The sequence below is a fragment of the Falco cherrug genome, chromosome 16 (genome assembly GCF_023634085.1).
Source record: "Falco cherrug isolate bFalChe1 chromosome 16, bFalChe1.pri, whole genome shotgun sequence".
NCBI lineage: Eukaryota > Metazoa > Chordata > Aves > Falconiformes > Falconidae > Falco > Falco cherrug.
Genome location: NC_073712.1, coordinates 9,135,455 through 9,160,432, shown reverse-complemented (window position 1 = coordinate 9,160,432; position 24,978 = coordinate 9,135,455). Strand labels below are relative to the sequence as shown.

Below are 24,978 nucleotides of genomic sequence, written 5' to 3'. Positions count from 1 at the left end.
TGGAGAGCGTGCTCTGGAAGCCAGTCTTGAACATGTGATTTGGGGAGGAATGTTCTTCAGCAGTTGCCAGAGAGCAGCTGGCAGTTCCTGGTGGTGTGTATGACTGGAGTGCAGCTGATGATTCTTTTCTTGTTTTCGTCCGCAGGTTGTGCTAGCAGGCAGTCCTTGCAGAACTGACGCCCAGGGGCTCTTGGACACCACTGGCTGCTTTGGAGCCTCATGCTAGCTTGATGCGTGCAGGACACGCGTGGACCTGGACAAGGGTGGAGATGGGGTGTTTGTAAGCACATTGGCACGTACCATGCACCCAACAGGGTCAGTGGACAGTAGCTTCTCCCGCTCTGCTGTGCAGACCCTCTCCCGAAGCCACTGCCGCAACATCAAACAGAAGATCTCCCAGTGGGAGGGGAGGACACGAGGGTGCTCCAACAAGGAGAAACAGCAGCTGAAGGACTTTGGAGTAAAGTATGATCCCAGCTACAATGCTCTACCCAAAGTGAAGCCAGAACACGCAGAGAAGGGCAGGAAGACTGGGTCCAAAGATCCAAAGAGCCTGGGTTTGGACTTCAGGGAATATGCACAGGGCTGCTTGCAGACTGGGGTCTCTGGTGACCTCAAGCCCTGTGCGTGCAGCCTAGCTTCCCAAGCCAACCAGAAAGGAGAATGGCAAGGAGGCTTCCTGGACCGAGGGGCAACACTGCCCCCAGGGAACTTCTATACCTCACAAGCTCTGTGGAGGAGAGTAGATCCCCTTCTGCCTAGCAAAGCCCCATCATTTCCCTTAGACTTTCAGAGGAGGCAAGGGATCTGTGGCTCCACAGAAAGAGAACTTGAAATCAAGGGAATGGACTCTCTCTGCAGGGCAGAGAGGAGCTTAAAAAACATTTACTCTGAGGCAGAGGAGCAAGAGAAGGAGCTAGCTGCTGTCCCACCACCCAAGCCCCGTAGGACTTTCCGCTATTTTGCAGAAAAGGGTGCTAGTAGCTGTAGTGATGCCAATGCTACCAGGGAAGTTTTCCTGCAAAAGCAGCGTGGAGGAGACTTGGTGTCATCCTCCAGCAGTCCTGAGAAGAAAACAGCCAGCAGGAGGATCAGAGGGAGAACGCAGAGGTACATTGCTTCGTCTCTTGTGTCTGAAACACGTTTCCTTAAATCAGTTTCTAGATGAGTTTGAACAGCTTGCTTGCCATGATACCCTTGTGGAGGTGCTAGTACTGATGATGCCTCTGCTGATGTGGAGAGGATATTTCTGGATGAAAGTATCCTCTTTCCAGCATTGCATATGCACTGCTTTTGCTGCTGATAATCTCACGAAGAAGGTTAAAAGCTCCGAACAGGTGTCAGTCCCATACCATAAAACAGAGTTGAGTGACAATATGCTGGCCCCAGGGAGAGTGCTGCCTGCTTCTTGCCCTGAGCTTGTCCTCAGCTGCAATGGGTGGATTACAGAACAGCTTTCTCTTGGGGCAGTATGACTGCTAAATGTTCCAGCTTTCCTGTGAGTGAAAGATTCTCTTGTTGCTTAAAGTTGTCTGTGGCTACCACTGTTGCAGTAGGTTTGGGTTTGGCTGTTATTACCTCTTTCCTGTACGTAGGTCCCTGTTACAGAGTAAAAAACCTCTGAGCTAGCTTGCTGCTAGTTCTGCTTACAGATGAGCTGCCTAGGGCAGCCATGCCAGAGTGCTGTGTATGTCATAGGTGATGTGGCTAGGACTCCTGAAACCTTTCACTGTGGCAAAATGTGCAGCAACAAACCAAATTTTATCGTGACAGGCTAAATCCCTTCCAGCTCCTTTGTGGCCTCTGTGCCATAATTTTGAAATGAGGCCAAGTGTATGAAAATGCAAACTTGCAAATGTGGTAACACCCTTAATGTGAGCAGTGGGAAAGGTGCGATAGAAAGCAGTGCTCGAATTCTGAGTACTGCTGCCAGTGCTTAGTCTGCAAAACGTGTTTTGGGTTCTGCCTCAGTGACAGGATGGGACTTGCCATACCTGCTTGAAGTGTGCTTGGCTGTGGAGCCTCCAACTTGATTTTTAATTTAAAAATCTCCAAGAGTGAGTAGGACTCACTTGGTGTGCTGGTTTTGGCTGGGATAGAGTTAATTTTCTTGATGGTAACTTGTGTGGTGCTATGTTTTGGATTTGTGATGAAAACAGTATTGATAACACACCAGTGTTTTAGTTATTGCTGAGCAGCGCTTACACAGAGGCAAGGGCTTTTCTGCTCCTCACCCCACCCCACCAGTGAGCCGGCTGGGGTGGGCAAGGAGCTGGGGAGGATACGGCCAGCACAGCTGACTCCAACTGACCAAAGGGATGTCCCAGACCATACAATGTGCTCAGCAGTAAAAATTGGGGGAAGAAGGAGGAAGGTGGGGGACATTTGGTGTGATGGCATTTGTCTTGCCATGTCACCATTACGTGTGATGGAGCCCTGCTGTCCTGGAGATGGCTGACCACCTGCCTGCCCATGGGAAGTAGTGAATCAATCCTTTATTTTGCCTTGCTTGCATGTGCAGCTTTTGCTTTACCTATTAAACTGTCTTTATCTTGATGCACACATTTTCTCACTTTTACCTTTCTGATTCTGTCCCCATCCCACTGGGTGGGAGCAAGCGAGTGGCTGCATGGGGCTGCACTGCCAGCTGGGGTTAAACCCCAACACTTGGAAATCAGAGAGTCCAGAGTGGAGCATCCACATGCTTGATGGCCCCAAGGAGGACCATACTCTCTGTGGACTGGAGACAGCAACTCACTGGTACATGCAGGTGCCTTTAGAAGAAGTTACACTGGTTTTCCTCTAGGAAATCTTTTGAGTTTGAGGACATCCAGGGCTTCTGCAACCAGAGAGCAACCACCAACTCCCACAAGCTTCGAGAAGAGACAAATGGCACTACAAGATCCAGGCTTGTCTACACACAGTCAGAAGACAACATCTACGAGGACATTATCTGTATGTGCCTGTGCTTCTGGGGGGGGTGCACTCCATTTAAGGGTAGCAGGTTTTCTGGGGAGGGAGGAATGAAGATGAGAATGCATTGAGGCTCTTTCCAGCTCTGACTTTTAAGGTCTTTGCCATCTGGGGTTCTTTGATGTCAGTAACTATCTGCATGTGAACAGCCTGCTTTCAGATGTCATGGAAGGTTGCTAGAACTGGTGTGCACTAAGCTGATTTCTTTACTAGCTTTTCAAGTGCTTTGCTCAAGTGCTGCACAGAGATCAGCGTGAACACTGACAAAATCCACTGCTTTGCAGGAGAGCTACTTTCCTCTGCAGTGGTAGAAGTGTTTTGTTTTGATGAGTCCATTACAGTTTGCCAAGTGGATGGTAGTGGGTTAGAAGGATCTTTGGGTGGTGGGAACCTAATCCATCTTAAAACAGTTCTCTCTCAGACCCCATTAAGGCTTGACAGACAACTGCATGCTCTCCCTGCTTACATCACTTGCAAGAATGCAGGACTTTCTCTCCTTTCATAAATGCCCCGTTCAATGCTTTTTCCAGGTCCTGCAAAAGAGAACCCATATGAAGGTATCAGAGCACTGCCCTTACCCCTGTGGAAGGTCCCATCTGTCTGGAAGCTACCACCCCCCTGGAGCACCAGTAAGGCTCCCAAGGTAGGGTGAGGGGATTAAATTATCTTGTGTTTACACGGAGTCATCCTCACAAGGGCCCTACTTGTGCTCCCCATATTCTCCACTGCTACATCATTGGCTTTCCTTAATTTTTATTGTTTTTTATTAATGTAAATGATAATGAACAGCCACAGCAGTGGCAGTTGATTAAGCAGCTAAGGAGCAAAAGAATAGGAACAAGAGAGTGTTGATGAGATGTTTGAGCATGTGGGGTGGGGGTGGGATGGAGAGCTTGGCAGAGCAGGAGGCTGCAGCAAGTTTATCTTTTATAACCTGACTCCTTTGACTCTGAGCCTGGACCAAAGCTGAATCCCAGGCTTAACCATCTCTTTTGATTCTGTTTTCTAGCCTCTCCCAAAACCTCCCTTCCTCAGTGGCAAGGCTCTTGAGCTGAAGACCTCCCAGACAAGTTTCCAAGGGAAAATGGTGAAGGACATAACCCTGCCTGTCACACCGACTGAGTGGAATCTGTTCCGAGCAGTAGAGGCTGCTAGCAAGAGAAAGAACTTGCCCTGGGTGAGATTTAAGCATAAAACTACTTCTTGCATGGTGTTTCAAACTCTTGCTGCTTTGTCTAGCACCTTCTAAGTGCTTTGTAAGTGGTCATGGAGCTGTGTGCCTGGCAGGTGAATGCTGGTTAGCACTGCTGTATGTGCTTGACCCGTTTCCCCTCCAAGTAGCAGGGCAGGTATTCAGGGATCAAAAACCAGAGTGCTAGTTCTAGCTGGGGCGGCAGTGGTTTTGTTGGCCAAGAATCCGCAAATGGATTATTAGGTGTTGACGTGGGTACCAGTCCTGTGTGTGAATACTCGTGCTTTGTCGTTTAAGCCTTGTTCCCAATGCTTCCATGAAGTATGATGATGCTGGGTTTGTGCAGGAATGCAAGGAAGCTCTCTGTGAGCTAAAGGGCCAGCTCTCTACAATTGTGTGTACGTGTCCCTTGCTCCTGATGACTTCTTAGACTGACCCCAATATTCTTGCTGCAGACGCTGTGTTGTTAGACAACCAACAGTGTGGGGCTGCTGTGGGGAGCTGGCTGGGCCTGTGGTTACTTGACATGTTGGCTTGGAGTTCTTGATGCCACCAGGAACATACCCTTGCAGCTGTTCCGTAGTGTAAAGGCGAAGTGCAGCTTGCAGTGATAAGCACGTTTCACAAAGCCTTCATACAGTTCCCTCTGCTGCCTCTGGCTGCCCCGTCCTGCCTGTGTGCAAAGGCAGATATATGTCTGAGGCCAGAGTAGCAAGAAAGGCTTTTAATCCACCGTCATGGTAGAGGACTCTGTTGTAATTCTTATTTGGTATGTTGGGGAATCTTTCTAGATACTAGTATTGGTTACCAGCTCATGTCCCTCTAATAAAATGCAGCACGTGCTCTGGAAGGACAGCAGCAGCTACCGCTATAGTGGTCCTTTGTGTGTAGGACTCAAATTCCAGTTATGGTAGCGGCAACAACTTACTTTTGCTTTGGTAAAATCATTTAACTTTTTTATTTATGGTGAAAATTGGGTGTATTTGCTCAAGCTGCACGAGACTGTGAGGTAGAGTTGGACAGCTGCAGAACACTTCTAGGAATGTTAAGTATGTTAGGATAGCAAGCAACTTCTGTGTGTGTTTTTAAACAAACTGTAGGCCTCAAAAAGCAGGAGGGAGGTGGCAAGTTTATAAAAATGCTGTGATGGAGAGTATCTTTCATTTGGAAGGGGAAAATAAAACATTCTGCAAAAGCAAACCTATTCAAAAAATCTGGTAACAATTTATGTGCAGGAAGCACACTATTCTTTTTTGCTCACAAGGAATTGAGCCAAGATTGCTTGAGAGACTGAGAAAAGGATCGGAGTCTAGAAAGAAGGAACTTAACTCATTGCTTAAGAAACACATAGCTGCCTTAAACACAGCCAGTATCTCTCACTCTTTGGTGACTAAACCGCACAAAAATCAGAACAGAAATGGAAATCCTCTAGGTAAAGCTGGATGGTAGAGGGGAATGAAGGCAGGTTTTGCAAGAGAAGCACTACTTTCTGCTGTGGGCTGTTTTCTACCTCGCGTCACCTTGTGTACTGGGAGGGCTGGCTAATGTAGGAAATGGGGAAAAATAGATCCGAAAAGGAGAAGAGTGTAAGCCTAGTTTGCTGAGCTGGGGATAAAGCCTTGAGCTGAAAAACAGGTTCTCTTGCTGAATATCTTTCTTTTTATGCAGTATTTGTGGTGAGAAATGGCTGGGCCCCACCCTCCTATATCCAGTAGGAGCATTTAATGAATTCTTGAGACAAGAATGAACTTGACCTGCTCGCTGCACTTGGCGTAAATCCTTCTTCACAATGAAGTGATAGCCGTCTTTGATGTGCAGAATCAAGGAGCCATGGGCAGCATCCTGTACCTGGCAGCTGGGTGGGGGGAAGCAGTCCAGAGACACCTGTGGCAGGAGTAGCAGAAGGCAGTAGGACTTCGGTTTTAAGGCCGTTGTGACCAGTGGAAGGAAGGTTAACAGCACTGAATGTCTAAATGGTGACCCTTCTTTCATGTCTGTAGCTTAGTCTGCATCGCACTATGTTTTTTTTTCCAATTTTTTTCTTCCAGTGGACCAGTCTGTGGTGTCCCTGCAGCACAGACCCATTATTCTGTCCTGCTGTCTTTCTGCACCTATGCAAAATGAAATACATAATCCTTTCTTTTTAGTGAACTACCCTGGGACAAGGACTGTGCTTAGAGCAGCCTTGTTCTGTGCCTGACTTGGTGCTTTGGAGAACTTACTGTAGCTGTCTGACATCCAACTACAGCAGCAAACTTCAAAAACAAACAAAAACCAAACCCCAAGCTACACTGAGAGAGCTCTGCTTAATCTGGGCTTGGAAAGAATTGGGATGCTTGAGAGCATGTGGAGTTCAGAGTCCTTTGTGATGGAGGGTTTGTAAGATATTCTTGCAAGTGCCTTTGCAGTTAGCCTCTCTAACAGAAAATGGAGATCTGATACCAGAGAGTTTGCCACTTCTGCTCTCTGTTAAGCAAAGTATGGTAACTCCTAACATGCTTGTACAGCTTGGTGTCAGCTCTGAACTGCGCTAACAGTAGTGTCTCTCTTGTAGTTGGAATTCTGTGCTTATTCATGATCCAGTGAGCTGTGCTGGAAGTACTCTAGCAAGCAGTGTCTGTGCCAGTGCCCCTGGCAGGACTCGAGCAGCCTTTCACAAGTCTTGTGGTGCTAGAAGATAGCTGTTGGGCTGCAGCCCTCCTGGCACCTGGATCCTTTTCTGGACTCCTACATTAACCTCAGCTTCTGCTTTGGATTTCAGCTGGTACTAAAAATACAGAAGATCTTTGATTCTAAGCGTGGGAAGAAGAGGCTGAAGTTGCTCAGTCCTGCGGGGAGAGAAGCGCCTCCAGTGAAAGGTACAGAGCTCTCCAGTACTGTTTGCTTCGCTATAAACCTCTTGAGCCGCACAGTTCCCATATGTCCTTAGGCACTGTTATTGAGTCCTGCACCATCGGCCCCTGCAGCTTGTGCTGTGCTGACTTGACAGTTCTAAACCCTGTGTCTTGCAGCTGGAACTGTTGAGCTTTCAGCACTGCTAGGACTGGGAACACTTGCCAAGTTTAACACTGTCACAAATGGAAGATGCTGCTGCGATCTGAGCCTGAAGAGCTGGGCTACTCATTAAAAGTGCTTTTCCAAAAAAGCAGAACAAACCCAAAAATTTCCCGCAAAACCACTTGGCATGCAAACTTCCTCTGACTACTCCACTCATTGCTTTTGTGCCTCTGAAGGGCATGATGTTCTTGTGTTCTTCTGATTTTTGTAGCCATGGTATGGCTTTTATTTATAGTATATTCTGTTCAGCAACTTTGTTAATTTTTACAGCAGTATCAAGTAGCCACCGGGTTTCTGTTCTTTGCCTGTGTTAGCTAACCTTCAGGTGGTTTACTGGAAACAGTGACTTGATATCAACTCTACTTTTTGAAATTTACTGTTGTAGCACATTTGCCAGTACCAGCTGTTCTTTGCTGATTCTTTGAGCAGGATAGGTGGGCAGCCCTGAGTGATGCTGGTCTGATGAGTCTAACCTTCTCTCTCTCTCGCCCAACTTTGGGCGTTGCCCATCTTCCTTCTGCATGGCTAATAAGTGAAAACTATGTGTGTTTCAGGTGAAACCAGTGGGAATGAAAGTGATACAGAAGGTCAGCCAAAAAGTGAGTGAATCACAGGGGCTGGTACTGTCCTCATAGCACTACACCAGGGGTCCTCAAACTACGGCCCGTGGGCTGGATACGGCCCCCCAGGGTCCTCAATCCGGCCCCTGGTATTTACAGACCCCCCCGCCCCCACCCCCGCCAGGGGTTGTGGGGGGGAAACCAAGCAGCCGCAGATGGCTGCCTGCCACTTCATCCGCACGCCGGCCCCCTGTTTAAAAAGTTTGAGGACCCCTGGACTACACATATGACTAAGGCTCTAATGGGATAAGCATACCGACTAGCTGCAGCTTCTGCTGAGACAGAGAAAGGGAACATCTAAGAGGCAGCATGGCCAAGGCTGGGAGCTGTTGCTGTGACAAATCAACCTGTACTTCTGCCGCTTCTCCTGAGCCATTGAGGTTTAACGCTGTTAATCTGCCAGTTGTAAGAAGTAGATTCATTTTTGGGTTGGTAGATTCACACTTAAATATGTCTTGCAGGAGATTGTCCCTGGATCACCTTTGCTTCTAACACTTGAGGTTATTTTCCCCCACTTCCTTTCCTTCTGTTTTACATGTATGATGCTGTGAAATGCCCTTTCCTCTGGGGAGAAATCACTTGGCTATTTGTCTGGTTCCACAGTCCCGAGTTTGATCATAGGCCCAGACTACAGACTTGAAATACTTGGTTTTAGCTGGTGTGGGAGGGACCAAAGGGGTCTTAGTTTCTGTGCTGATAAGGTTTGAATGTGGAATGGTAATGGTTGGCCAGCAGCCCTGATGACTGTCATGTCTCTAAGCCAGCATTTAGTGAAAAGGACCAATGGAATTGTTTTAGACCTTGGAGGTTGGAGGGAAGCATACAGAAGGCCTTAGCCTGGAGCAAATAGTCAAGTGCCACCTTTTGATGTTAAGGAGAGTAATAGAGAGTGAAGAGTCTTTGCAGAAATACAGTGATAGAGTCACTGCCTGATTTAAGGGTTTTTTCCAAAGTGTCCAGACTGTGTCATGGTGACTGGGCCACAGGAATTTCTTACATCAGAGTGCTGTGCTTGTCCTTGTGAGTCTATGCTGCCTGTCAAGATGTCCCAGCCTGAGGTTTCTTGGCCAGGAGACTGGCTCTGCCTCTCGTGAATGCCCATGCTGCTTTACTGGGTAGCTGCCTGAGGCCAGGCAATTGCTGAACTGCTGGAGCTGGGCTTCTTCTCACAGCCGAGCTTCCCTCATTGTTACCGCGGCGTGTTGCTCTGAGATGTGTGGAAAGAATGTCAGGACAGCAGGAAAACGCTAGCTCTTGGTTAAGAGGGATTTGCAGAGCTGCTGCAAGGCCATCGCTCACCTATCTGGAACAGCCCTGTGCTTGAGGGGCTGATGCAGGAGTCCCAAGTCCTGTGGAGTGCAGCACTGATGTTAGGCACATGCACCCATCTCTTTTCCTCCTTCTGAAGTTGGTGACGAGTCCTATTTTGTGACCTGTAGGTGTGTGACAGTATAGCCACAGGCTGGTTTGGGGTTTTTTCCTTTCCTCAGGTCAACACAGGTGCCTGCTGCAGTCGGCCTCCAAGAGGAACCCACGCTACCAGACTTTGGAGAGGGATTTGATAGAGCTTCAGGAGCAGCGGCTATTTGAGCTGTTTGTGGTGGTGTCCCTGCACAAGAAGTCACCTGAGATGACCTACACACCGCAGATCATACAGCAGTTTCCCAGCAAGGTAGGAGCTGCATGGAAACCTGCCCACAAAACACACTCAGCAGCTGTTTTATTTCCCCTCGCAGTGTGTATCCTTCCTAAACTCTGTTCTGGTAAAGCTGCCCCGCTGGTTAGGGTACAGGCTTGGAATATAAAGCACCTTGCTTTGTACAGACCTAATGTATAGTGTTGGGCAGTTGTGGAATATCTTTCCTGATAATGAGCTTAGCGTCTTTTTTCTGGAACTAGGAAGGCTTCTACTCTAATTGCCTGGATATATCATAAAGCCATACTGTACTGAGCACCACTGCTGAGACAGCCTGCAGGAGGGGAAAGGGAGTGCAGTGCTCTGTTCCCAAAGCTGTCATGACCTCATCCTGGTAGTCTGTGATTTATAAACAAGGGGTGAAGCAGTGTAAATGATGGTGCACAGGAACGCAAATCCCAGGGCTTTTATGCTTATCTATGCTGTCCTGGGAAAAAAACCACCCTAAAATGGCAGTGCCATGTGTACTAGCCCCCAAAAAGCTGAGAACTGTGGAAATTAAAGTACTGTTTAATTTTACTTGTAGAACAAACCATTTGGGATAAGATTTCTTTCTGTCTGTTCAGCCCAAATGGATGATGAGATGTCCCAGCCTGAGGTTTCTTGGCCTCACATAAGTGTACACCATGTCATAATTCAGTCACAGTAGTTACTGTGAAGCTGAGAGGATGGAGCCTTAATGCTTGCTTCTGTGGTTCCAGATTGAAATGAATATTCAGTTGTCACCATCGAGGCTTGTACCTGTTGCCTTCTTCTAAAAAAACAGAACAAACCTAGTAATTCTAGCCGTGCAATCAGGAGTAAGCCAGAGATGATTGAGGAATATGCATGTCATCCAAATGGAGAAGGAGTTGTCAGACTCAATAAAGGGAGGTTACGTGGGACTCCAGCAGGACCCATAGTGTCCAGCTGCATAAGGCTTTTGTGTGCAAATAACTAATGTCTTAAATATGTAAATGTTTGAGATTCACAAAATGAATAAGGGACTACAGCCGGAAAGAGTGCAGAGTCTTAATTTAGCGGGTAAAGCTGAACATATGTACATAATATCTACTAAAAGCGCAAACTTCATGGTGTTAGGAGGAAGAAAAGAATGTAACCAGATTTAGTTTTTCCCTGGTGCACCCTCTCAGTCTGCTCATTGCCTTTGGGAAGGGCAGCACATTGTTCTTTTCCTGCTGCCCTAGCAGGCAATCAGACCCAACTGTACCATGTGTCTCTTTACTGGCTTTTATAAATGCATTAAGAAAACAAATTGTTTTCTTAGTGTTTATTTATCCTCTGCTCAAATCAAAGTGTTTTGGTGAGTGACTTTATATGGGAACGTCTATCATGTTGGGATTTTGCAAGAAACATTGCCCAGTAATTATGGAGGTGTTCTGATTACAGATTTGTCTCCCTTCTAAAGATAGCCTTGTTTCCAAGTAATCTGCTTGTCATCCTCTTTTTTGGGCTGCATGCCCAAGGACATCAAAGCTTTTGTGCAACTGTTACTCTGTGAAAATGCTGTACTGTTTTCCTAACCGCTCCTTCCATGCTTTTGCAGCTTGGGACACTGGACTAGCCTAGATGTGCTGATTGAGAGTACAGTGTCTAAAATCAGCTTTATGCAATAAACTCTCCTCTTCTCAGAGGCATATCCTACTTAAATATGAACTCTCTTATTTGAAAACCTTCCTTTTGCCCCTTCTGGGCAGTTCTGAGCATGGGACATTGTCCTGTAGCCTTTGAGGGATTTGACTTGAGCCCACACATGGGAACTGGGACATGTGATTCAGATACACTGTTTTCGCAATTGAATTATGAGTGATCTGCACATCACAAGCTGAACACTCTTGTGTTCCCAATTCCCATTTCTCTTAGGGCCTTCAAATTTCCTAGGAATAGAACTGAGGTGAGCTGATGCAACCATTGTTTGGGGGGTCAATTCTAGCTTCATTCCCCAATAAACTTGGCCATGCTTGTAAATTCTTACTCAGTTCTTACCAAGATGAGCTGGGTAATTTTACAAAGGTCAAATCAGCCAGAAGGGTACAAGAGGGAACTGGCAATCTGTTACAGTCAGAATCTATGTTATTCTATACTTGTGCATTAGCTATCTGATGGTTCAGCGGGAAGATACTGTCTCCCATTGTTTTAAATGCTGCAGCTGGCAGCTGTGCACCACACTTCAGTGACTTCAGATGCAAATTGTGTTACCCCTCCAGCCTGAACATCCCTTCAGACAGTCCAAGGATACTGAAGAGAGGCTAAAGGTCATTCCCAAATTCTGCTTTCCAGATCCCAAAGACTGGTTTCCTACATCAGACCTTAAAAGGTAAAGACTTGTGCTGAAAGCTTAGGTATGTGCCTGTTTCCTGGACCAGGGGAACTGCAGCCAGAGCAAGGGAAAATGGGAAAGGCTGAATCCTTAAACCCTGTGATACAGAAAGATGAGACATGGAGGTGGACTCAGAAGTGTTGCTTCTGCTCGAGCACCGTCTTTCCTATAAGAAGGAAGTTTGTAACATCTGTTCAAGGCCAGATCGCAGGGCTGCAAGTGCTTCTGTTGCTCCTTGGCAGAGTGGAGAAGCAACTGGGAAGGAAGAGCTGCAGTAGCTCAACGGGCTGCAGGTTTTTACACTGGGTAGAGCCTAAAGTAGCTTGCTAATCACAGCAGGGGGTCTTCAGCATGACCAGAAAGAGAATGGCTTGTAGTCTGTAGCTTTGTTTGTCAGTCTCTTCTCTGAACTGTGTGGTTAATTTAACCCTGACTGTTCTTTGGCTCCCCAGTGAAACGTTTTCTTTTGTGTTGACGGGTGAGGATGGCAGCCGCTGGTTTGGGTACTGCAAGAAGCTCCTGGTAAGCATCTGTGTATTGGATGGAGTGTAAAGTGTGTATTGGGTGGAGTGTAAAGTATGTATTGATAAATGCACAGTCAAGTGCAGGATGTGAATCAGCAGCAATTTCCCATGTGGGTTACGTAGTGCCTGTGCTGCTGCCAAGGTTACCAGCCCTTTGTATGCATAAGGGAGGGAGCACGGTGATGACCAGAGAGACATTGAAATGGGCTCTGGGCATGAAAGACAGCTGCTGGAACTGGCCATTCCTCAGGAGTCTTCTAAGTCAGAAGAGTAGAGGGAGCTACAGCAGGAGGAATTCTGTGTATTAGCTATAGCATAGGTGCAAGGTTGTTTGTTGCATCCCTGCTCTCAGCATAACTGTTCCTGTTGCCTTTCAGCCAGAGGGGAAAGGGAAGCGCCTTCCTGAGGTATACTGCATCGTTAGCCGCCTGGGCTGCTTCAACCTCTTCTCCAAGGTGAAGTGGGGAAAGCCTGTTACTTCTTACCAGACTTGAGTCTCTGACAACCTGCCAGCTCCAGAAAGTAACTGGATGCTTCTGTCCAGTCTAGAATTGCTTAGCATTTGTAACTCATCCCAGGAGAGTGGTGCTTCCTTGCTGCCTTTGCTTTGACAGGGCAAATAAAATGATACTATTGCTGAGACTTCTCAGCCGATACATAGACAACTATTCTTTCAGGAAATTATTGTTGGGAAGTGGCTTCTAATAACCTGGTATTACTGATGGTGCCCCTTCACCCTCTTCTTCCGTGACTTGGAAATCGAAAATTAGTTTGGAGCTGGGGGGCAGATCTCGGCGTGTTTCTCTTAGCACCATGAGGAAAGTAGATAAAGAGGTAAAGACTAGGAAAAACTACTGCAGGTAAAGGGCAGCTATTGCAGAAGAATACAGGGACAAGCTTATGATGAAAGCTGATTCCTAATCATTGAGCACAGAGGTTCTAGAACAGTGTTTCAGATTTCCTGGGGAAGAAGATGGGATGTTACTTTTCTTCTCTTAACTAGTTGTGAGAATTTGATTACACTATACAAGAAATTTCTTTGCAGTAGCAGGAGACTGGATTTGAGAATGGAGGGTTGTACTCTCATGTATCTGTTCCCATTTGATTGTTCAGACATTTGAGAGGAGCTTCAGGGGTTCCAAGTGAGGGGGAAGTGGGCTGTAAGTGTGCTAGAGCCTTCAGATGTAGCTATGGCACAGGATACTCTGAGGCTCGTACCTCCTCTCGTTCGCCAGCAGGCATTGAACCGATGCCCTGTGTATTTTCTTGCAGATCTTGGATGAAGTGGAGAAGAGGAGAGAAATGTCCCCAGCCCTAGTGCACCCATTCATGCGCAGTGTGATGGAGGCACCCTTCCCGGCTCCTGGGCGCACCATCGCTGTGCGGAGTTTCCTGCCAGGAGCGGGAAATGAGGTAATGGGAACTGGGAATGGCTGCGCGGTGGAGTGATGCCGCCTGTAAATAATTAGTCTGAAGATAATGTCTGAAGGAAGGCTGTTGCAGAAACTGGCTTCCTGTTGAATCGCCCACTGTGGAAGTGATTCCCTACTTTTTAAGGAAACGCTGCTTGGGGGTCCTCTGCGATGCCCTGCACCAGCTGCCCAGGCCACAGGGCTCCGCTTGTGAGGAGCCGCCAGCACTGCTCTCCTCGGCCCGGTCCCATGCTGTGGCGTTCTCCTGCAGCACCCTGCGTCTCTGCTTGCCTCTCAGGTGATGGAACTCTGCCGTCCGCTGGATTCTCGACTTGAACATGTTGACTTTGAATGCCTGTTTAAGTGTCTGAGTGTCTCTCACACGATTCGGGTCTTTGCCTCTCTCCTGCTGGAAAGGAGGGTGATCTTTGTTGCTGACAACTTAAGGTAAAAAATGAGTCTGAGTGACTAGTCCTTTGTGAGGGATCCTGTTTTTTCTTCTGCATTTGGGCTTGTTTCATGTGCAAGCTTCTCTAACTTGTAAATAGTTACATTTGAAAGCTTTCTGCAGACATTCCACACATGTGCATGCTTAGAATTTTGAGTATGCTCTTTTCCCAGGAGGACATAAAGGAATGCTTCCTTTACCTCTTTAGCCTGGGTTGATGCTGCTCCTAGCTCCCCATAACTGACTTTAAAAGTGGACACATGGGGCTTCTGGTGATGCACAAACAACATACATGAATTACATTTTCCCTGAGCATTTCTAACCTGTCTCTGTAGCCGAACACTGAACGAGACATTGACAATCCACTCTGTGCTTCTTACCTTTCTAGCACTCTATCTAAATGTGGCCACGCTGCAGTTGCAATGCTTTATCCCTTCACTTGGCAACACACCTACATACCAGTCCTGCCAGCTTCTATGATTGATATTGTGTGCTCTCCGACCCCATTCTTAATTGGCATTCTCTCCTGCTCGTTACCACAGCTCCAGGACCTGCCCATAGAAGAGGTGAGAACTGGGTGAAGCTTAGTGGAGGGACAATGTCAGTGGTATGAGGCTGACCTCTCTGGAATAATCTCTGTGGATTCTGCCTTCATTCTGTCTTAATACAGACTCTTAAACTATTCTGGGACAGTTGGTAAACTTGCCAGATATATGTCATGGGTGTTCCATTGTAATCAAAGATAAATAATATTCACTGTTCTTATAGACGGGCTGCAGCTATGCAAAACTTATGTTTTGTGTGTGACATCCCCTGCCACTGAGGATATTTGGGCAGGGGGTGGGGTGGGGGGGTGTCTGTGTCTGTGTGTGTGTGGGGGGGGGAAGTTGGTTTTTTTTTCTGTACAGCAGCATACCTGGTTATAAGTGAGTGTGTTTTGTACATCTTTCCCCAGGTTCTGATTGTTGATCTTTGCGCTGACAAGTTCTTGCAAGAGGTGAGTGAAATAACAGTACCAGTCACTCATAGTTATATGCCCAGAAAAGACATCAATGAAAGAAAATGAACATAAGAAATTGGCAAAAGCTAGTGTTTGTATGTAGACTCCAGTGGCTGAAGAAGTGTTTTGATTCCTTTTTGACCAGTGGAAAAGGGAACAGCCTTACAAATCCTTGTTGCAAGACTGAGGTTGCATGAGGTACAGAGCTCTGCAAAACCAAAGATGCTGCTCATCTGAGCTGAATTTTAAACCAGGTGCTTAGTTGGTTCATTACGTGAAGTGGACCACCAAGATTCTTTGCTGCTTTCTGTGTACTTGTTCTCTGCAGGGTGTTCTCCTCTCTTGTCTAGCTGGGGTGTTGGTTTTAGTTTGGCTGGTTTTTTTCCAGGAGTGATATTCTAGCAGACAAATTATCATGGTTTACTTGTGGTTTGCTGCTGAACTTCACCTAATGTGCTTCTACATCACCAGAGAAGTAGCTGTAAACATACTGTAGTATTACTAGCTCAGGAGGATATTTGCATCTCTTTTTCCTTGCCTTACTGTTCTATTTTGCATTGCAGTCTGCAATTGGAGAAAGGTATTAAAGGATGGGGGTTTTTAACCATAATGTTGAGGCTTCTCATATTTTCTCAACAGGCATTTGTTCTTGTGTGTTTCGTCACTGGTGTAATAAGCCTGAGTTTGTGTCATGGATATAGTGTACGTTGTTCTGTGTTGGCCAGTTGCATGTGTGACTCTTAATAGTACGTAGTCAGAGGGTGCTGTGCATGTGTTTTCTGTGTCTACAAGGCATATGTATTGTCTCCACCAAGATATGCCATATCACGGAGTAACTTCCCTGTTTAGGCATGTTATGAGTATTTCTCATGTGTTCACAATGAGAAGGTTCAACTGATGATAGAAATAACACAGAAATGCTTTCATGGCCATTTTTCTCTTTAGGCATCAGATGAAGATGCAATCCTGCCTGATAAACTCCAGGCTGCACTTGTGCAAATCTTGGAAGAACGAAGTGAAATCCTGTCACATGTGCAGAGTGATACACAAGGTACTTCTATGGAAAAGTGTTTTCACATTAGCAAGTTTCTACAGCTTCCATTAGTTGGTATGAAAATGAGCAAATGGAAATAAACACTAGGAAGTGACATTTTAGAAAGCTATTTTCCTGTGATCATCTTTCTTGTGAATGTGTTAAGAAAGAACTTTGGTGTCCCAACAATTGTTCCTTTTTTCACAAGCAGTACATGGAGAACTCTAGTTTTCCTTGACCAAGTGCGTCAGTTCCCATGCTTTGAGTTTTTTCAAGTGGCAGAGAGAATATTTTTTCTTAAACAGAGAATGCAGCACGTTTCTGTGCTTTAGAGAGTAGTCTGACAGATCATTTTCAATTGAGCTGATTTATGCATAATCCATCAGATAAATGTGAGAATTTTAAAAAGCATTGAGCAGCTTGAGAGAATGGTGTTGGCAAATTACATAATTCCACACACATCAGAAGCAACAGTTAGTTTTCCAGTGCGTTTCTGTTCTGTAGTTTGCCTAATTCTTTAAGAGAATTAAACTTAAGAGTGCTATGAGCTTACAGCTTATTAGACATTGGATGTTTTGACAGTGAAAAGAAATTATGAATGCTTTTAACTACTGGAAGAGCTTTAGAATGGAACTTGTCTCAGCTGCAGCAGGAAGTTGACATGGGAGAGAAATCTTAATAGTTGGGCTATGGCTTCTTTGATATCAAACACTCCTCTGAAATGTCATCCTAGTCTGAGACACCCAGCTGAAAAAGTAACTGCTGCTCCTTTTTTAGAAGAAGAGTGACCAAAGTGATGAATGTAGGTGGAAACTTCTCCTCTGTCGTCCTCTTCACAGGTGACATACCTCTTAACTCCCTGGTTTCTGAAGCTTTTGTGCAGTTCTTTGTGGAGATTGTTGGACACTACTCCCTGCACATGAATGTCACAGAAAAAGGAGAGCGGGTGTTTCAGCGGGAGCGATTCCGTAAATCCCATGTGTCACGCAATGTGCGTCACTTCTTGCACTTCTTCATGGAAACACAGATGTTTGCAGGATTTATACAGGATCGAGAGCTGAGTAAGAATGTGGTCAAAGGTGAGGTCTGATATTATTGTCTTGTTTTACAAAGTCACTTTTCAAAGTAACTGTCGTGTGACTTTGACTCTTAAGAAGCCTTTTGTCCTGATGAGTTATCCTGTTGGCATTTTGGCATATGTCATAGTTCCATGCCTTTCTAATTACTCAACAGAATTCATGTTACGAAGCAGAGAATTTCTGTATCTCTCCTTTGTGGGCTTGATCCTGCAGCTTCCATTACATGCCTGATTTCCTTTTCGTAATGTCCTTGTTAATGATGTAAGATGCCGCCTGCTAAAAGATGGAATAGCTCATCTAGGTGAGGGGATTTTTTAATTTTTATTTTTCTTTTTAGGCCTCTTTGAGGTCCGTGCCTTGGAGTATTTGGAGAGTATTTCAGAGACAGAACCAACTGGAATGAACAAAATCCTTCGCAACCTTGGTAAAATGACACTGTTCCTTTCAGTTGATTATTTTTTTTAACAAGTTTGGCTGTTGAACAGCTAATTGCATGCAAAAGGAGAGCAGGGCCCGTTCATGCCTTGTGCACTTGCGTTCCTTTTGCTTAACATCTGTCCCTTCAAGGGACGCTGAACGCTTTGTACGATTTTTCTGTTTTTTAAGCTTTTGCATGTTTAGATAGAGGGAGCTGCCCCTCGGAGGGCTGTCTGAGCTGGTTTCCTGGCTTTGGCCGGGCTGAGGGGCAGCGGTGGCCACAGTGAATCCCGCCGCACCGCAGCCCCTGATGAGGTTTTTTTCTCCGCAGGAAGCAAAATGAAATTTCTTCAGAAGAGATGAAGGAGCGCGGCGGGCGCAGGCTCCGCCTCCCCGGAGCCGGGCTGCGCTCTGCCAGGGGCCAGGCTGTGGCCGCGGGGCCCCGCCGCTGTCGCTGCCGCCGCCGCCAATACCGACCGCTCGGCTCAGCCCGCTCCCGTGTCTGCGTTCCTGAGGGCGTCGGGGGGGGGGGCGGGGCGGGCGCACGTCACCGCGTGGCCTGTGGGGTCCCGCCGGCGGGCGGGGCGCGCAGGCGCTGTGCAGGAGGGCGGGGCGAGCGCACCATGGCGGGCCCGGGGCTGGTGGCCGGGGACGTGGTGGTGGACGCGCTGCCCTACTTCGACCAGGGCTACGAGGCGCCGGGCGTCCGTGAGGCGGTGAGGGCGCGGCCGGGCGGTGAGGGCGGGCCGGGTGGTGAGGCCGGGCCAGGGCGGCGTTCCCGCCTGACGCCCCGTGTGCGCTAGGCCGCGGCGCTGGTGGAGGAGGAGACGCGGCGGTACCGGCCGACGAAGAACTACCTCAGCTACCTGCCGGCGCACGACTACAGCGCCTTCGAGGTGAGGCGGCCCGGCCCGGCCTGGCTCCCGGCCCGGCCCCCACCCCAGTCGGCTCCAGGCCCGGCCCGGCCCCCACCCCAGCCGGCTCCAGGCCCGGCCCTTGCCCCCACCCCAGCCGGCTCTAGGCCCGGCCCCTGCCCCCACTCCGGCCGGCTCCAGGCCCGGCTTCCCGCGCCGCCTCACCGCTGCCTTCCCCGCAGACCGAGATCATGCGCAACGAGTTCGAACGCCTGGCGGCCCGGCAGCCCTTGGAGCTGCTTAGCATGAAGAGGTGAGGCGCGGCGGCCGAGAGCTGCCCGCCCCCGTGGCTGGGCTTCGGGGACCGGTGCCCGCCGCACCTTCTGAGCTGGGCGAGCGGCCTGTTGCAGGTACGAGCTGCCGGCCCCCTCCTCTGGCCAGAAGAACGATATCACGGCGTGGCAGGAGTGCGTGAACAACTCCATGGCGCAGCTGGAGCACCAGGCCGTCCGCATCGAGAACCTGGAGTTAATGTCGCAGCACGGTTGTAACGCTTGGAAGGTGTACAACGAGTAAGGCCCTTCGTCTGCTTTGCTCAACCTGGTTGAAGTTCTGACTTAAGTTTCTGCGTATTTCTCGTGTTTTCCTGTGTGAGTCCGATGGGGATCTTTAGAACTTACTGAGAAATAACTGAGCCCCTTTGAGAGAGTTATATGTGGAAGAAAAGGAAACCGATCTGAACAATAAGGACTTGTCTCAGTGGCCAAGAAATAGCCTATGTTTCAATACGTCTCAGCCATGAATTTTGTGTTATTTTTTGGGTAGCAGTTGGTGATAAGGTGCTTTAATTGAGAATAATAAAGGGGCTATCGACAGCCTGCAAAATGATAATTCAGTAGTGGAAATAAAGATGACTTACTACTAATCTTGCTCAACCTGGAGCCATTATTAATAAAGTTGTTGCAAAAGCCAAAAAAATTTGCAGACAGTATGGTTGCAGGAAGCACCAGGGCTATTTCAGTCGGAGAATATTAATTACTTTCGAGAAGGGTTAGTTTAGCCTTAGGTAAAAGTGTAGGCAAAGGGAATGTGATACTTATTTTTGAGCAAAGGTGAAGGGTTGCTTAGCTTACAAGAAGGGAAGCATATAGAGGAACTTTTAGCTCGCACATATGTCAGGAATCAAAGAGAACTGTGCTCTGACAAGGTTATATCATGGAAACAATAAAAATACGTTACAGGTAATTTTAGAGTTAAAACTAGAAGATGGGTGATAAGGTAGGGTGATGTTACAGTGGCATTCTAGTCAGAAAAGCACAAGCGTACAGTAACAAACTTGAAGATAGAACATCAGCTAATGGATGTGTTTTTATGATACTGTCGGATGGCTGATCATTGTGTCTTAAAACAGTATATGTTACAATTGGAGTGTTTTGGAGTGAAGGGCACAGACTGCACTGAGAACAAGCTGTCTGGTGTTTGCATTGAAGTGGCTTGTTGTGTTTCTAACTCTGAAGAGTTAAACATCAGATTAAACGCGTCTGAACAAGCAATTCAATGTTTTCCTAATGTTTTGCTTCTGTTCTGCTATTAGACATCTGGTTCATATGATAGAACAAGCCCAGAAAGAGCTTCAGAAATTGAGGTGAGTCGTTCTTTTTGATATTTTCGTACTGAAATTAGAAGGAAAGTGAACACCTCCACCCTGCTATATAAAGGCTTGCATATATGTTGCTGCCATGGTCATAGGAGAAAAGACTCAGTAATAATAATGAAGAAAGCTGACCCTGCCCTGCCCCCCCCCTCCCCCCGGCAGTTACATTCATAATGCCTATTCCACTCAAATTCTATGTTTGGTTTGGTTTTGTCTGAACCTCTGCTTTGAACAGAGTGGATTGTTGTGGAATCCGCTCTGAAATGCAGTCATATTTTCTTTCACTGACCATAGGCTTCTATTTGATGTGCAGTTGTCTCCACAGAGACGTGTTCCCTGATGTTAGGTTTGGCCTGTCATTTTAAGGTGGATGCTTTAATCATGGGTGGATAACTCAGGGATGGAGGTTAAAGTATATTGAAGTGAAGTGCCTTCTTAATTCACTCCATTTAGATGGCATGCTGTGGACTTAGCAAGTAAAGCTTTTCAGCTTTCAGATTTAGGTGAACTACTGTCATTTTCAGCCTGCAGATGGGACTGTGTACTGGGATTTGGGTAGAAGGCAAGTTGCATGTTTAGATTAGCTGGAATTGCAGAACTGAAGTCCGGAAGGCTGAAGGAGCACTATGACGTATGGCATGCAGGCATTAGCAGTGTGAAACAAGAACTACTTAAGAGACCAAAGTATTTTAAATATTCTGCATTTCTTGGGTGCTTCATGGAATTACTGAATTTTGTGAAAGATCAGTAGTTTATTTTTGCAGAGAGAACAAAACACTTCCTATGTGCTGCACTCATCCAGGAGCAGTAGGCTTGAATGTTTGAAATTTTGCTTGTAGTAGAGTGGGGGGTTTTTTTGTTGGTGCTGGTTTTAATATTTTTTTTTTTTATTTTATTTATCTCAGAGTTCTGTTTGCAGCCCTGTACTGGGATTTGTCCATCTGTATGTCATAGATAACAGTCCTGGCTACATAAGTGTTTTCTGGTAGTACTTCTAGGGATTAGGTGTATTTCGAAATTATCAGCAGATACTAAAATTTTAAAGAAAGGAGACAAAATTACATAGATCTTTTTTCTTCCTAGAAAAAACATTCAAGATCTGAACTGGCAACGAAAGAACATGCAACTCACAGCTGGGGCTAAACTACGAGAAATGGAATCTACGTGAGTATCTAGAATTCCTCTGCTAAATCTTCCCAAGTATATCTTTTGCTTGAAATTCTTCCATGCAAAGCACAAGTGATCTTTCAGTACTGTTGTAAAATGCTATTGCCTGAATACTGTTGCTTTGTGTCATGAGCCAACAGCCTTCTCACTCCTGTCATGACCCAGCAGACTTCACGCCTGCTGCGCAGAGCAGGGAATCTGCTTCACTGGTTATGGGCCCAGGCCAGTACGTACAAACACTGGGACTCACAGTGTGATTAATATGATGGCTTTAATAAGCGCCATAAATCAATGCCCACAAGTAAACCACTTTTCCTATTAATGTGATGGAAGCCGTGATCATATGTTGATCACCCTCAATAGCGTTATAATAAGCAACACGCAGAAAGGTAGGAAAAATAGACCACAGAGTTGATTACAACAGTGTAGTAAGCTACCAGGGAAAGAAAGTAAACAGACATAGGACCTGCTGGGGGGGAAAGCATGGCGTGATGATGGTCGGGAATCTCAGGCTGGCTGAGAGGGAGCTCCATCGAGCACTCTTGAGTTTATATTTTATACCCTTGCATAGGCTTTTTGTATGGATCATTTTGATAAGCAAGCCTTTTCTATCAGTTTTGACACAACATGAGGTGTGACAGCACTGGATATGTGCTCCCCCTGAGCAGGCAGAGTTTTTATCTTTTGGGCTTTGTTCCCTTTGAGGTGGCGGGTGTGAGCGAGGCAGTGTTATCGTATATGCATGGTAGGGATGAGAGCCTCAGAAAGGAGGAACTACCCGGGCTACGCCCGGTCCTGCTCCTCTCTTATGGCTCCAAGGGCAGTTTCCCTTCTTCAGCACAGCACTTCTTTGTTTTTCCCAAACTGCCTGAACCTCACACTTTGCGCAAATTGTTTTAAAGGATTTGTAATTCAGGTCTACATAACAGTTACTATGGTTGAGGGAATCAATGAGCAAACTTTGTGGAAGGATGTGAAAAGGAGGGCATATTATCGGCTTAAAATTGCCTAAATTGTTTCTTAAACTCTTTATCTAAATGCTGGCAGTAAGTGGGTTTCAGTCTAGTAAATTAAGTTTCGTATGTTAAGGTTTAACAGGGTTAAAAACTACTCTTTGTCACTTTGGTTGTTCAAATTACCATTGATATCAACTGAGGTTTATCACGTACTTAGAAAAATAGTGCTTTATTTAGTGTCTTCAAGCTTTATTGGTAGCAATAACCATCTCTGATTTTAAAACAGAGACTGTTAAATAACACTTGAAAGCTTTATTTTTCTTTTCCCTTCCAGATGGGTTTCTCTTGTCAGTAAAAACTATGAGATTGAACGAACTATTGTGCAGCTAGAAAATGAAATTTCACAAATCAAACAGCAGCATGGGGAAGCAAACAAGGAGAATATCCAGCAAGACTTCCAGTGACTTAATCTTTACTGTCTTACCACAGCATATGTTAAAAAATCAAAAGTAAAAATCTGGAGATGCTCTGTGTTTGTGGAGACCTCTAGTTGCAGTTGAGTAAGGCCATAAAAGGGTGTTTTCATTGTTCCTTTTCCTTGTTTTAAATTCTAGGAGTAGGTAGGGTGGACTCAAAATGTCCAATTTGAATGTATTAATGGGTGTGGTTAAATGTACTGTTAATTGTTTCACTTTTTATACACCTAAGGTAGGAGCTCCTAAAAAAAAAAAAAAAAAAGTTTCATGCTTTTGTGTTTTCCCCTATGCCTTTAATAAATATTGTTTTGCTACCTGTATGGCTTCATCTTCACATTCAGAAACCGGCCGGTGTGCTGTCAGGGAGGGAGGCTTTGCTGTGGGAGCCCACCTAAGTGTGCTGTATGGTTGTTGTGTGTAAGCTTGAATCCAGTGTGGGAGGCTGTGTCTGAGGAAGAGGCTGCCTCAGCGTCATGGGGTTTGTAACACGCCCGTGCCAGCCCAGGAGGGAGGCTAGGGCACAGTGTGCAGCCTTGCAAAGGGAAATACTTGCTTATGGGTGTCGTGACCTGACAGACTTCCCACCTGCTGCACCGAGCGGGGAATCCTCCTCACTGGTTATAGGCCCGAGCAGTGCAAACAATGATCGCTTTAATAAGCGCCATAAATCAATGCCCACAAGTAAACCGCTTTTCCTATTAATGTGATGGAAGCCGTGATCATATGTTGATCACCCTCAATAGCGTTATAATAAGCAACACGCAGAAAGGTAGGAAAAATAGACCACAGAGTTGATTAAAACAGTGTAGTAAGCTACCAGGGAAAGAAAGTAAACAGACATAGGACCTGCTGGGGGGGAAAGCATGGCGTGATGATGGTCGGGAATCTCAGGCTGGCTGAGAGGGAGCTCCATCGAGCACTCTTGAGTTTATATTTTATACCCTTGCATAGGCTTTTTGTATGGATCATTTTGATAAGCAAGCCTTTTCTATCAGTTTTGACACAACATGAGGTGTGACAGCACTGGATATGTGCTCCCCCTGAGCAGGCAGAGTTTTTATCTTTTGGGCTTTGTTCCCTTTGAGGTGGCGGGTGTGAGCGAGGCAGTGTTATCGTATATGCATGGTAGGGATGAGAGCCTCAGAAAGGAGGAACTACCCGGGCTACGCCCGGTCCTGCTCCTCTCTTATGGCTTCAACGGCAGTTTCCCTTCTTCAGCACAGCACTTCTTTGTTTTTCCCAAACTGCCTGAACCTCACACTTTGCGCAAATTGTTTTAAAGGATTTGTAATTCAGGTCTACATAACAGTTACTATGGTTGAGGGAATCAATGAGCAAACTTTGTGGAAGGATGTGAAAAGGAGGGCATATTATCGGCTTAAAATTGCCTAAATTGTTTCTTAAACTCTTTATCTAAATGCTGGCAGTAAGTGGGTTTCAGTCTAGTAAATTAAGTTTCGTATGTTAAGGTTTAACAGGGTTAAAAACTACTCTTTGTCACTTTGGTTGTTCAAATTACCATTGATATCAACTGAGGTTTATCACGTACTTAGAAAAATAGTGCTTTATTTAGTGTCTTCAAGCTTTATTGGTAGCAATAACCATCTCTGATTTTAAAACAGAGACTGTTAAATAACACTTGAAAGCTTTATTTTTCTTTTCCCTTCCAGATGGGTTTCTCTTGTCAGTAAAAACTATGAGATTGAACGAACTATTGTGCAGCTAGAAAATGAAATTTCACAAATCAAACAGCAGCATGGGGAAGCAAACAAGGAGAATATCCAGCAAGACTTCCAGTGACTTAATCTTTACTGTCTTACCACAGCATATGTTAAAAAATCAAAAGTAAAAATCTGGAGATGCTCTGTGTTTGTGGAGACCTCTAGTTGCAGTTGAGTAAGGCCATAAAAGGGTGTTTTCATTGTTCCTTTTCCTTGTTTTAAATTCTAGGAGTAGGTAGGGTGGACTCAAAATGTCCAATTTGAATGTATTAATGGGTGTGGTTAAATGTACTGTTAATTGTTTCACTTTTTATATACCTAAGGTAGGAGCTCCTAAAAAAAAAAAAAGTTTCATGCTTTTGTGTTTTCCCCTATGCCT

General features: G+C 46.1%; 2 protein-coding genes across 2 annotated transcripts; both read left to right on the top strand.

The window, feature by feature from the left end:
• Positions 1 to 301: 301 nt before the first annotated feature.
• On the top strand, positions 302 to 18,618 carry DENND2C (DENN domain containing 2C). The gene is made up of 19 exons (XM_055727890.1): positions 302 to 1,110; positions 2,807 to 2,955; positions 3,504 to 3,616; positions 3,983 to 4,150; positions 6,927 to 7,023; positions 7,777 to 7,821; positions 9,333 to 9,514; positions 11,746 to 11,855; positions 12,311 to 12,380; positions 12,760 to 12,837; positions 13,655 to 13,795; positions 14,093 to 14,241; positions 14,631 to 14,808; positions 15,198 to 15,239; positions 16,188 to 16,293; positions 17,115 to 17,354; positions 17,692 to 17,778; positions 18,103 to 18,487; positions 18,575 to 18,618. Exons 1-18 carry the CDS (start codon positions 302 to 304, stop codon positions 18,132 to 18,134), a joined length of 2,796 nt encoding a protein of 931 aa, XP_055583865.1. The 3' UTR covers positions 18,135 to 18,487; positions 18,575 to 18,618.
• Positions 18,361 to 23,198, top strand: BCAS2 (BCAS2 pre-mRNA processing factor). The gene is made up of 7 exons (XM_055727907.1): positions 18,361 to 18,487; positions 18,575 to 18,667; positions 18,868 to 18,938; positions 19,036 to 19,197; positions 20,220 to 20,270; positions 21,363 to 21,443; positions 22,737 to 23,198. The coding sequence occupies exons 1-7, from the start codon at positions 18,395 to 18,397 to the stop codon at positions 22,864 to 22,866; spliced, it is 681 nt and encodes a 226-aa protein (XP_055583882.1). The 5' UTR covers positions 18,361 to 18,394; the 3' UTR covers positions 22,867 to 23,198.
• Positions 23,199 to 24,978: the final 1,780 nt, after the last annotated feature.

Coding starts and splice junctions, on each gene's coding strand:
- DENND2C (XM_055727890.1), top strand. CDS start 302: ATGCACCCAACAGGGTCAGTGGACAGTAGCTTCTCCCGCTCTGCTGTG. Junction 2,956..3,503: donor CATCTACGAGGACATTATCT/GTATGTGCCTGT, acceptor TGCTTTTTCCAG/GTCCTGCAAAAGAGAACCCA. Junction 17,355..17,691: donor GAGTAAGAATGTGGTCAAAG/GTGAGGTCTGAT, acceptor TTTTCTTTTTAG/GCCTCTTTGAGGTCCGTGCC.
- BCAS2 (XM_055727907.1), top strand. CDS start 18,395: ATGGCGGGCCCGGGGCTGGTGGCCGGGGACGTGGTGGTGGACGCGCTG. Junction 18,488..18,574: donor CGCCGGGCGTCCGTGAGGCG/GTGAGGGCGCGG, acceptor CGTGTGCGCTAG/GCCGCGGCGCTGGTGGAGGA. Junction 19,198..20,219: donor GCTTGGAAGGTGTACAACGA/GTAAGGCCCTTC, acceptor TTCTGCTATTAG/ACATCTGGTTCATATGATAG.